Source organism: Pogoniulus pusillus, chromosome 11, assembly GCF_015220805.1.
Source record: "Pogoniulus pusillus isolate bPogPus1 chromosome 11, bPogPus1.pri, whole genome shotgun sequence".
In the NCBI taxonomy this organism is placed as follows: domain Eukaryota; kingdom Metazoa; phylum Chordata; class Aves; order Piciformes; family Lybiidae; genus Pogoniulus; species Pogoniulus pusillus.
Window position 1 is genome coordinate 270,127 of NC_087274.1, and position 12,748 is coordinate 282,874.

Below are 12,748 nucleotides of genomic sequence, written 5' to 3' on the forward strand. Positions count from 1 at the left end.
GCTCAACTAAGTGTTTTGGTCCAAACAGCTTCCCAAACTCCTGGAAAACTGAGGACTTTGTTTTCTAAAAGCAGTAGCTGCACACTGAGAGCTTTAGTTGACAGATTATAGACTCATAGAATCAACCAAGTTGGAAGAGACCTCCAAGATCATCCAGTCCAACTTACCACCCAGCCCTATCCAGTCAACTAGACCATGGCACTAAGTGCCTCGTCCAGTCTCAGGATATTTTGCTTGACCCCAAATAGGTCTGAGTTCAGATTAGGGTTTTTTTAACATGGAAAACTCAGCTGATTTGTAGTCAAGCCACAAGGGGATGTGTTTCAGAGGTAGCAGTGAAGCGGGGGAGTCCTGTCCTCCCTCTGCCCTGCTGGGCTCAGACCCTCCTTTCGCAGCCGTTTGAAAGAGTTTGCTTGAAGTTCCCTTACCCAATCCCCGCCGAGGTGATCAGGAAGAGGAAATGAGTCCACCGTGGTGTGGTACCCTGTTGCTGGACCTAAAGGTTCGTTAAAGGATGGGTTTGGACAGGATCTCCGCTTGAAGTGATTGTGTTTTGAATTTGAAATCTCTCATTTTGGGCCAATTTTCTGCTTTAAGTTGATGATATGAAAGTTCAACAGCATCAACATTGCTCGGGAGGGAAGGCAGAGAGGAGCAGAGAGGTTCCCAAACCCCAAGCCTCAGCTTTGCCAGCACGGATTTGCTGTCCCTCCCAAAGCTCTATTAGCAGACTGCAGTCGCTCTTATCAGGCTGTATCCCAACCAGCAGGCTCCCAACGACTGGGACTAATGCTGCCTGACACTGCAGCTCTCTCTCCTTCATTAACTTTACACTGCTCTGCCTTTTTCCCTGTTTTCTTCATTTTCCTCCCCCCCCCCCCCCCCCCCCCCTTCTTTGTAAATTCCTTCCAATCCCATCATGGGTTTTGTGCAGATGAAATGCCAGAGTAAAATTTTGGGTTTATGACTGAGGATAAAATTGGTAAAACCTCCTCAGTGTTGATTTCGGCAAAGCTGCGGTACACTGAGTGAGGAAAGAGTTGTCAGATAATGAGACTGAGAGCTTTACCAAGCCAGCAGCAGTCTGCCTTGGATGCCAGCCTCACCCCTTACGTAACACTGTGCCTTCCTAACCTTTCGAAGCTGAAATCTTTCTCTCATTACAAATATCCAGAGAAGTTAACTTGGCTTCCACTTTTGCTAAGACTGTCCAACACAGTAACACCCAAGAGCGTTTCTGGGATGGAGACACTTCTGTATAAAATCAGGCCTGAATCCACCTCATTTGATACTGCCTCTGGTGCTGCCAGTTCTGAGAGACTCTTTGGCTGTAAAACCTCCACAGTCAACACACAGACAAGAACTCTCACTTGCATTAGCTCCCTTCTAATTAGGGAATGGCTTCAGCCCTGGAGCAGTAGGTCTAGTTATCCCTGTCAATAAGCTGGGCTTAGTTATTCATTACGTGAGGAGAAAACCCAATAACATTGTGCTGGGAGCCAGAACAGAGCTTTTCCTGCAAGCTAGTTTCCATATTTGTTTTGTTTTCCCCTTCTCTTACTGTTAGATGAGCAAAGGAATCACCTCTGTAGAAGTCTGACTTGCTGATGAGGGCACATCAGGAGAGCTTTGCTCTCGCTGCAGAGGATCACAGCTGTGCAGAGCCTGTCACCTCTGCTGGCCTTGAGGCATGATGCCTGTGCACACCCCTGAAATTGTCATGGTTCGTTACTGCAGTGCTGCTCCCTCTCTTCCCGTGGTTCATGCTGTGTGATGGTTTATTGACAGCACATGAGCAGGGGTAGAGCTTCCTGGTAGATCCATTTGTGCCACCTGTGCATGCCCATCGTGCCATCCCGATTGCAATGGCTGTCGCTAGCGTTTCTGAGCACTGCTTCTCCTCCCACCCCACCACGGCTCCCTCCTCACTGGCTTTTCCCCGCAGGCTGATCTCCGCTCCGCGGACACCTCCCTGGCCCTGTCTGCCAGCAAGGACCTGCTCAGCGTGAGGAAGCCTTCGGTGGGGCGCACCCACTCCCTGCCCAACGACAGCTACATGTTCCAGCCGCCCTTCTCCAGCCCCTGCCCTGCCTCGCTGGGCGGGAGGGACCCAGCACACCACAAGTCCCAGTCAGGTACAGCTCTGTCATGAACATCAATGTGCTGAACTGAGGGAGGTCTCAGCGAGAGGTGCAGGGGGAACTGAGGGGATGCAGCAATGCCTTTCCCAGCCTGCGTGGCTGGGACACTGCCTCAGAGCTGTTGTTGGCTGCAGCCTCCTGCAGATACCGAGGGCTCTCCCTGCCCCTCGGTGCCTGCCCTTGCAGCTCCATGGTACTGCTGCTGGACCTGCTGTCACCTGCTCTGGTGCCAGGGGTTGCCTTCTGCTGGCCAGGGAATGCGGCTGGCTGATTCTGCTGTAAGTGCCATCACTTTAGACATCTGTCAGAGATGAGGCAGAGGAGTTCTTGCAGGCACTGTCATCTGAAAACCTCTAAGCTGAACATCATTTGAGTGCCGCTCAGAATGGTAAAAGATTTGAACAGATTAGAAAGGAGGTGTTGAAATTTGCATGGTAATAAGAGTTTGTATGAACAGTGACTGCCGAAGAGCAGAGAAAGAATGTGGACACAAGGGAGGGAGATGAGTCTGGAGCTGTGAAAAATCACTGCCATAATGCAAAGATTTCAAGGTCAAGAGCTGTCATTTGAAGAACCTGTTTGCACAAAATGCAAAAGGTGCTGCTCAAATCCTGGTCAAATCCCACTCAACAGCACAGCTTCCACTACCTTCAGTGGAGTCAGAATGTTATGGCTGCCTCTAACAGCCAAGGCATTTCTTGGAGTTCTAATCCCTGACCACACAAAAGAATCCCATTTGCTACACAGTTTCCAGTACTTCATTTTTGACCCTAACTCAGATGCACTTGTTCTGTCTTGAACAAAAGCTCCATCATCTTGACCAAGCAGTGGGTGATTTCTGAGTCACACCTTCTTCAAGCTTTCACTTCTGGAGAACTGAGCCTGAGAACTCCATCTGACAGCCCTGCCTTGCTGGGGACAGGCATTGCACCCTGGCAAATGCACAGGAGAAAACTGAGATGGAGCAGAAGGCTTTAGGAGAAGCAGAGCTGCTGTCTTATTTGTAACCTCATTAAGCGATTAAACCTTTTGTGTTTCTCTCCTGCTGATGACATTTCAAAGGCCTTAAGCAGGCTGAAGTGCTCAGAGGTGAGTAAGGTGCCCACATCTTGGTGTGTGCATCATTGTCCCGTTCCACCTCCAATGTCAGTGCTTCCCAGGGTGGGGGAAGTCAGCCCTACCTGTTTACAGTCTAATATTATAAAGTGCTGTGAAGACGGCAAAAGGTGCCAGGAGCCTCTAATGAATCACCACAGCCAAGCCATAATATTTCAAGCTGAGAAGGGTTTTGTTGTCAGAAACACTGGCACTTGCAGGAGGCATTTGTTTGAATACTCCTTCATAATGGGGCTGTTGTTCTGGGAAAGATTCCAGGACAAATGAGATTCTCTGGGATGCAGTCCAGGTTAAATGAATTGTGTTGAAAAATGTCGAGCCTGGCGGGGGGCACATGCAGAGTTTCAAACCTTTCAGGAGAGGCAGCAGCCAGCAACTGCAAAGGGTCAGAAAGAGGCTTGAGGATGTGCAGTTGCCTCTCCTGGGATGCTTTGTAAAGCTACCTTTGGAGGCTGCTGTGTTGCTTTGCCTTCTGCTTCACTTCCAGCCTGCTTGCTGGTTCAGAGGCCCCAGCAGCCAGGTTCAGCATACATACAAGTGTGGAGACCTCCTCTGCTGGGGTCTGAAGGCCAGCGCGTGGTGGTGCTAAGATGTGTGGCTGCCTGCAGAGTGATGGGCCCTAAAGCTGGGAGGTAGACACTGCTGGTCCAGATGAACTTGTAGTTCATAACCTCCTGTCCTTAACAGGAGCTAGTCCCGGCTGTGCCAGGGAAAGCTGCTGAGAAAAGTGCAATACCAGACAAGTCAGCACTCATTGATTAGCAGGTGGGAGACTTTCCCAGTGGTGGACAGCCACTTGCTGCACTCAGTGGTTTTGCCATGCCTGGTCCAAGGTGCAATGGAGCAGTTTGGTGTCAGAGCTTCCTGAGACTGGGACACAATCCCCAGATGGAAACGTCACCTTGCTCTCTTCTCCCTCTCCCAAGGTTCAAAGGCGTCAGTGCAGTCGCAGCCAGCAGACACCAGCTCCCTCCTGCAGATCCCAAAAGATCATTTTCACCATGCCAGAGCTCGTGAACGTGTTGTGAGGGAGGGCAAGGCCCAGGTGGCCCCGCAGGTGCACTCCCCTTCTGCCGAGAGGCTGCTGCGCAGGCAGGTGAGTGGGGTTGTCCCCAGGAGGTTTTACCATCATTGCCTTTCCAGGTTGACCAGGCTTTAAATTCAAGGAGGGGTTCACAGAGAAACCTCCAGAGAACTGTCATTCTCCCAGAGAAATAGCAGAAAGGCTGATGGACCTTGATCTGAAAGCTGAGCAGGAGGCTCCAAAGAGTGTTAGTGATGAGTATCATCTCCTCTGGCACCGTGCCAAAGTGTTCTCCTCGTTGTTGGCGCTTTATTTTTTGCAGTCCTCTTCATGAATGCAGCCAACTGCTCCCCAGGGCCTCGCTGGGGTTAAGAAACTAATTCCTAACCGCGGTGATTTTCTCAGTGCTTTAAAGGACACAGGGACAGCAGGCTCCATCCCAGGCCACCCCTTCTTTGGCTCCTCTGGTTTCTCAAAAAGGGAAAATAGTTCAAAGGAAGCTGGGCATCTCCTGTGCAAAACCCCATGGCAAGCACAGTCCTTTCCCGGGGAGAGCTGGCCAGAGCCTTCTGCACCTCCTGTGTGCTTTTGCAAAGCCTGAGCATATGCAAAACAGAGCACACTTTATTTAGCACCTGGATTTATCTTTGGCTTTTTTTGCTTGGCATTGAGTTAAATCCTGATTCAATCAAAGATCTAAGAGATCTAATCAAAGATTCCATTCTGGTTGATTGGAAGTACAAGTTTAAATTTATCTTTTTTCAGTAAAATGTCTGTGCTCCACTCTGAAGCACATTTGGTTGTGCAGCTGAGCCAGGACCAGAGGCACGCCTGGTCACCAAGCCCTGCTCTCTTCAGCAGCTTCATGCCTGCTTTTATATGCACAAAATTGATCAGTTCTGTTTTTTTTTAAAAAAGCAATTTCTTTCCTGTGTAGAAATATTCCTGCTTCTTTCACCTTTTAATCAGCATTGGCAAATCAGACAGCTGATGCATCGAGCCCCAAAGATGAGTGTGAAGGGCCAAAGTTAACAATGACATTAGCCTGCAGAGCTGAACTGACAGAAGGAATCCCCCGCATGTATTCGCCCGCACAGGGCTGGCCAGATCCCCGAGTCACTGCTAATGGGGAAGCTAATGGATGTCAGGATTCCAGTTCATAACCACTCTCTCCTGCCTTCTAATGAGGAGCAGAGCCATGCTCCTGGGCTGGGCTGTCCAGAGTGAATTACCATGGGAGCTGGCTTCCTCAGCCTCCTTCTAGAAGCTCATGTCTTCGAAGACTTCTTTTTCTAAATCTCTTGCTGTGGTTATTTGTTTCCCTCTCTCCTCTCAGTGACAGGAGGCTGCTCTTGCAGCGCCATCTCGGAGAGAGTTAAGTTTTTGGGACAGCGCACATTGTCCCCAGGCTGGACAGACTCTTCTGAAGGTTAGAGAGGTGGTGGCTTGGGCATACTCCAAGCAGCAAGGAGCAGCTAACGGGAGCAAATGAGGTTGCTCCTGGCAACAGGACAGCGTTGCAGTTACTGTTGATTGCAGTCTAGGTGGCCAGACACTGTGAAATAGTCCCTAAAGAGGCAAAATCACCTCCACACCCTGGCACTCTGCCTGCTCAAGTGGTCTCTTCTTGGCTCCTTTTATTGCCACCACTGTTTTGTTACTACCACATCACAGCAGCTCAAAGGAGCATGACACTTTGGGGTACAGTCCCTGGTTTTCCTTGGTTAATCTATTGCATGGAATTCTGACCTGCTTTTCTTTGTGTTGTTTTTTCTCTTTTTCTTTTCTTCCTTTTCCTTTCCTTTTACTTCCCCAAACCTGGGTGTAGATATATCTTGTCCACCACATACCTGATTCATGCATTTTCCCCCATGACTGAACCCGTGGTTTCACCTCCTTTTCCCTCACGAGTGCCGGAGAGTGGACGTGGTCCCCGCAGTGCAGCTTAGCCTCCAGAACGTCTGACACAGAGTGGTGTCCTCACGGGTGAAGAGTGGCTCAGATGCTTTGAGAGAACATTCCCTGCTGAGGAACATGCTCCTTGGCACTGCACTGCACAGAGGCTTTTCTCCAGAGGATCTCTACCTGAAATTAAATCTGTATTGATTTTTTTTAGTTCCAGGACTGTGTATCCAAGGTGTAGCCCACACAAACTGTGGCTACTACAGGTGTACACCCCAGCGAGGCGGCAAAGGGTCCTTTTAATTTGAAACAGATCAGCCACACATTTGTGCAAACTGTCACTACTAACAGCTGCCAAAGATGTCTGTATGGCAGGGAGAGAGCATGGTGGTGTGACTGACACTGTCCTTGTGTGAGGCACAGGTTGGTGTGCAAGCAAAAGTAATGGCAGTAATTACTTTTTGCTTCTGTGTCCTACTCTTTGTGGTCGAAGTGTCCCCTCAGGACCTGAGAAATACTCCCTAGAGCTGTTGGCATTGAGGAGACCAGAATTAGCTCCACTCTCTGCTGTGGTTAGTTGTCAGCATTATGATGCAAAATGTTAACTGGAAGGATTCAGCAGCACTGGACAAGATAATTTGCTGTAGGAAATGCTCCCTCAGCTCTCAGAGTTGACAAGGGGAGCTCTGTGTGCAGGGGAGCAGCAGGCTGCTCTTTGTCTGCACACAAGTGCACACTGCAGTTGAGGAGAGCTGTGCCTGGACAGAGGCCATTGAGCTCAAACCATCCTTACGGGACAACTTGTGTATGAATTTTAAGATCACTTTGGGGTAATTGCTCACAAAAGCATTCCTTTGGGTGAAGAATTTAATCTCCTCACTTCTCTAAAGGACTCAGACCAGCTGTACACGTTCCCCCAAATTTCTCTGTGAAGTTTTACATCTTTAAGATTATTTCAGTCTTCTCCAAGTGAGTCTCTTCCTTCAAGGGCTGGTTAACGTGGCTGATTTATAAACCCTTTTGACAAGAGATGCAGTGCAGTAAAAAGACAAAGCCTTCAGAACATGCCATCAGTTCTCTCTGCCAGCAGGCACTGATGCTGGCTATGGCTCGACAGCCAAGGCATAATGTGCCTTCGGAAGCCTGAACTTGAGCATTAGAAGAAGAAGAAATAATTACAAGCCATTATTAGCACTAGTCCAGCTTTGGTCTCCATTTTTTTCACTCCCCCTGCCATAAGATGATGCAGAGTTGTTGCCCCAGCCTGGCAACCAAAGCCAGGGGCAAGCTGTCCCCCTGATGCTGGTGCAGAGCCATTAGGCTTGCTCTGTGCAGCCTCTTTCATGCCCTCAATCACCCGAGGTGGAGAAGGGGATGCACAGGATTGTGTGCACATCCTCCCTCTTCTGCCCCTACCTGGGCTGCCAAAATCATAAAGGGCTTTACTGTAGCCTCTCCTCCTTTGCACAATGAGAGTCTGTCTCAGTCTGGGTGGGGGACACTCTGCTTTTGCAGTCTTTCCTCTTTGGAGGAGAAGGCTGAGGTTAACCATTTGTGAGGAGCCGAGGGACAGATTCAGCTGTCACTGACACAGGGACAAACCCACAGATCCCCAAAGCATGGGAATTGGTAGAACCCAGGCTGTTGTAGGAGCTGCTGGGGCCGGGCTGAGGTATCTCAGCACTGAAGTGCCCTATGGGTGCTGTGCCTTGTCTGTGCTAACCTTTAGTCTGTCTTTCTCGCCTGGTGGCTGCTCCTCTGCCTGCTCCTGGTGTGCTCCGGTGCAGATGGCCATACGGAACGACTCTCTAGACAGCAAGGAGAGCATCCACACTGAGGTGAGTGAGCTCCCTGACCCAAATGTCCCTGCTGTGGCCAAGGAGGAGGCATCCAAGCCTCAGAAACCACCTCAGAAATGAATGAGGTGGTTGCATGGAGCCAGGCAAGCCCTGGCGTGCAGCAGCTTTCCTACACTCAGTGTAATGTTTCAAAGCAGGCACCACCATCGTGTGCTTGTGCAGACTCGTATCAGGAGACACATGGAGACTCAGTGGACCAAGAAGTATCTGAAACAAACAGCTCCTCGGAGCCTTTCACTTCAGAAACTTGTACAGCCTCGAGTGTCTGTTCAGAGGTTCAGCCTCTCACTCCTAAGAGGAACATGGGCAATACTGGCAGTATGACATTGAAGGACCTGAAGAAATACCACAGTGTAGACACCCAGGGGCTTCTAAAAAAGCCTCTCTCTTGGTTAGATGATCAAAGGAGACATTCAATAGAAATTTGTTCAATGGAAAAAAGCCCTCAGCACCATTCCACATCCAGCTCCTCTGGCTTCATAAGTCAGGTGGTAAGTGAAATGGAAGGCTTGCAAGGAGCACGGCAGAAGAAAAAACTGAGCCCCCCGTGCATATCCATAGAGCCACCTGATGGACAGGGTTTGCTGCCTAGAGGATCCCACAGCATCTCGCCTGGCAGTACAGATGTTTGCTTGAGACGGCGTGCTCCATCCTGTGAATCCAAGGATTCCGTGGATGTCGGGGATTCCTTGCTTCCAGACAGTATGTCAGCATCTACCCCAGAGAAAGACTTGTTGACACTTCCTAGCTTTTCCTTTGATCAACTGGAAATGGACCCCTGAGGTATCTCCTGGTGGTGCCAAACCTTTTCTTCCTTCATGTAATAGAAAACAGAAGGACAAACTGTGTTCAGAACGGCACTGGGCAAAACATTTCCAAAGGCAGATTAAAGAGCCAGCTGGGTAGAAGAGGGGTAGCCTAGGCCATGCTTACTTAAGCATATGTTCTGCTTAGGTAAAAGCAATACCATGTGCAGAATCTCTGTGTATATTATATTTTATTAAATTAATTGAACCTAGCATTGCAGGATGTAGTACATTTTGTGACTAAAGACTCCTTTAATTTTCTTCTAAGTATCTCAGAATATTTCTGAGATAGGATCAGTTTTTATGAATATTTTAACCTAAAAAGTATGTATTTAATCCTTTTTTTGTTTGGTTGGTTTCATTTTGTTTTGCAAAGCACAAAATGTAGCCAATTAGTGCATTACAGAGGAAATGTATGCCACAGTTAGCAGTAAATAAGGATTATTTAATGTAATTTATTTTTCCCCATGGACTTCAGTGATGCTTTGAGAAGAAGCTCGTTTGGGTAGCACAGAAATGCAGTGGCAATTTATAAACAAAGGAATGTTCCAGTCTGGCCTAAAGTCGACACAGTGCGCAAGGACAGGAAGGCACAAAGCAGCATGTGGTGGATGCCTGAAGGTGGTGCCTGGAGCCCTTTCCCTGCACGCAGCACTGCACTGCACAAGCACACTGCAGGTCTCCGCTGGCTACTCTCCCAGCCATGTCAGCAGCTGATCTTCAGAACTGGCCTGGGAAACTGAGGCAGCCAAAGCCAGTGGCCACTTCAGAGGTGTTCTGCAGTGTCTCCCAGTCAGACTGTTCCGGTTGCTGAGCTTCGGCTTCCGTGAACCTGCTGTTTGCAGGGGAGCTGCTCCTCTCTGCCCACGTGGAAAGGTCTGGCCCAGGTCCAGGCGTGCAGCGCCCGAGTGCAGGGCGGGCTGGGCAGGGCAAGGGCTGCAGTGCTTCAGAGTGAAGCTTATCCTTCAGCTGCCTTGAGGCTGGTCGGATTTTAATTCCTGAAAATGAAAGTCAAGTGCTTAAGTGCTTGAGAGACTTGAGGCCTGCTGCAAGTCCTTGTCCAGAGTCCACAGGAGAAGGCTGCAGGCACCGAAGGACCCTTGATTGTCAGCGCAGAAGTCAGGGCTTTGGCTACCACTGCTAGAGCTAATTTTCATACCTTGACTGTAATTCAATTTCCAATCTATCAAAAGCCTTAAGCAGCAACATCATGATACCAAGCAGATGAAACCAGAATCCATGTCCTTAACACCAGTCACCTCAGCAATGACCTGTTCACCTCTGTGCTAAGGCCCTCTGCAAAAAGCAATCTGCACAGCTGGGTACAGCCCAGGAGCTGCCACAGCTCCGCCTGCTCCCACACCTCCCGCTCTGCACAAGACTGATGGAAACCAGACATTAACTTCACTCACCCTCCATGAAATCACATTAAGCTGTAGGCTAAATAAGTCTCTGCAGGCATGGTTTGAAGTGTGTGAGTAGTCACAGGTTTAATGCTGCCTACATGGATAAGGCTTTGCTGGATCGTGTCTCAAACCAGCACAGGAAGAGGAGGATTTGTGCTAATTCTGTCAGTCGGGAGCCTGTAAGTTTCTGAGAACTGCTGATCTTCTCCAATCACTACAAGGTGTTGGTGAACAGCCCTTCCTCCATCCGGAGATCAGACAGTTACCACGCCACGGATCTGCTTTAGCTCCAAGCCTACACGCAAGAGGAAGATGCTGTCTACACCCAACGGCCTGTGTGAGGTCTTAAGCTCCTTTATTTTCACTTGAGGACGTTCACTCGGTAAACAATTCCTACTGATTTACATATCCTGCAGAAACGTGAGGGCTTTCAGCGGGAAGTCAGGCAATCGGGGTACTTGAGGCAGGATCAACATTCTGTGCTATTTACCGTGGTTAGAGTAATTCTTGGCTGGGGCATTTCTCCCCTCTTCCGCACGGCCCATACCGAGGCCACTCTCTTTGATATGCCAGCCCAAACCCAGGGTTAAGCCTGTGTAAAGCAATGATTTCAAACAAACCTTTCATCAGTTCTTCCCCCAGACCATATTTAAGGAAGTAATAAAATTACAGTGTATTAAGCCTGAGAAATGTCCTTAATCCCTTTTTGGTTTAACCCTCATAATGAGCCTCAGCTTTTCCTTTCACTAAGTTGATTTTGGAAAATAGCTGGGCCTCTAAAATTGCTGACCCTGGTTCCTTAACGCCCGGGGCCGCGTTGGGGTGGCTGGAATGACACCGCTTGTGCGGTTCCTTCCTTACAAAAACCCATGGAATGCTTTTGCTTGAAATCGTGGCACAGAACACAAGTGTGATGGCAATCCAAGCGCTCAGCTTCAAGTCAGTCAGAGAGCTCGAAGGCTCTTCTCTTCCCAGTGCTCGGAGCCTTGCTCCCTAACGAGGTTTTGTGGAAGTAAGGAGGAGTTGACATCGCAGGTGAATGTCAGTAGAGACCAGCCCCTGAGAGACATCCATGGCAACGCGTTCAGGAGAAGAAATCCATGTACAATAGTTTGGTTGTTTTCTAAACTGGCTGAGCATTTTCTAGGTGCCCTTTTGAAAGACAAACACAAATGTACTGCAGTACGTGCAATAATCTTGAGAGAATTTTAAATACCTTGGGGGGGTTTTATAGAATTTGACTTTTTTTAAACAAAATGTACAAAATCCACAAGAATTCTGTAGAATGGTTATGTTGATAGAATTTTTTATATTTTTGTAGAACTCTATAGAGAAATTGTTAAACGTCTGTGTAGCATCTTGGGAACAGAAGCAGCTCTTATCTACAAGTTTATTTTCATAGACCTGAAGCCAGACCTACTGCACCACACCTTACCTAGCCTAGTTTCAGAGCCTGCGTGTCGGTGATGGGTGGAATGGAGCAGCAAAGCTCAAGGCTGGCGCTGTTGCAGTGCTGCTGCTGTTTGAGGACTGTACCCAGGTAACACATCCACCCCCAAAATCCAGCCCCTCTCGATGGGCATGGTCAAGTAGTTGCATGGCTATCCAGTTCATTAAAGCACACCAGCACTTTACTACTGCAGATTTACTGTATACAGGTGGGAGCAAGAGAATTTGCTATTGCCAGTCTGACACAGGGGAGGGGGAAAGAGATGGCAGATGTGTCTGGAGAAATGTAAATTCCATTCCTGCAGCACCCCCCCCCCCCCCAACTGATTCTTTGTAGCTTGGTTACAGGCCATTTTTACTGTAGAGATCTTGGAGGAGGGCAAAGGAAAAGCTGTTTTTGACTTCCGTGGGTTGCACTCAGCACAAGGTTTATTCAAGGAGAGAAAAAAGTTAACTATTCCCCAGTCTCCCCTTTTCTGCCCCTTTGGCTACAGTAACCCCTGTGCACTATTACACGAGGTAACTAGAGCAGGCACAGCACCCTTGCGATGTCCATAACAGCCTAGTATATATTAGAGAACTTTGTATTTAATAGGCAATATATTTGTATGCTGGATCAGGTGTATAGGCCAAAACAAGGGCTTTTGGTCAGGGCAACAAAAGGTGGTGTTCACGGGGAAAATTGGATTTAAATGGTCCTTTTTTAAAAATAAAAGACAAGAAATCAAGTGTAAATCTTTACAAGTGACAAAACCAAGCGTGTCCTATTAAAGCTTTTGAAAAGAAAACACCTGTGCTCTTCCCTCGTCTGTTGCCGATCAGCACACTCCAGAGCGGCCCCACGGTTGTGTTCTGGCCGCAGGCAGCTGGTAGGCATCGCCTAGCAGCGGCGGCCGGCAGCCGATGCAGCTGCACCTGGGGAAGTGGTGCTTCAAATTCACTTCCTTCTGACTTAGCTGGGGTGTGAACTTGGCCAGCTGTCTGCTTCTGGAGAGCGGTGTCCCGGCGAGCGGCTGCGGGCACAGCTCTTTCAGCCAGAGCTCGG

The 12,748-nt window shown here is 48.9% G+C and overlaps 1 protein-coding gene across 1 annotated transcript in view; it reads left to right on the forward strand.

Annotated features, from left to right (window-relative positions):
* The window catches only part of CACNA1G (calcium voltage-gated channel subunit alpha1 G), a 141,166-nt gene extending 128,675 nt beyond the window's left edge, over window positions 1-12,491 (forward strand). Inside the window, 4 exon segments of the mRNA XM_064150466.1 lie at window positions 1,946-2,135; window positions 4,184-4,353; window positions 7,971-8,075; window positions 8,078-12,491. Of these exon segments, the coding sequence (XP_064006536.1) occupies window positions 1,946-2,135; window positions 4,184-4,353; window positions 7,971-8,075; window positions 8,078-8,824 (1,212 nt within the window). The 3' untranslated portion in view covers window positions 8,825-12,491.
* Window positions 12,492-12,748: the final 257 nt, after the last annotated feature.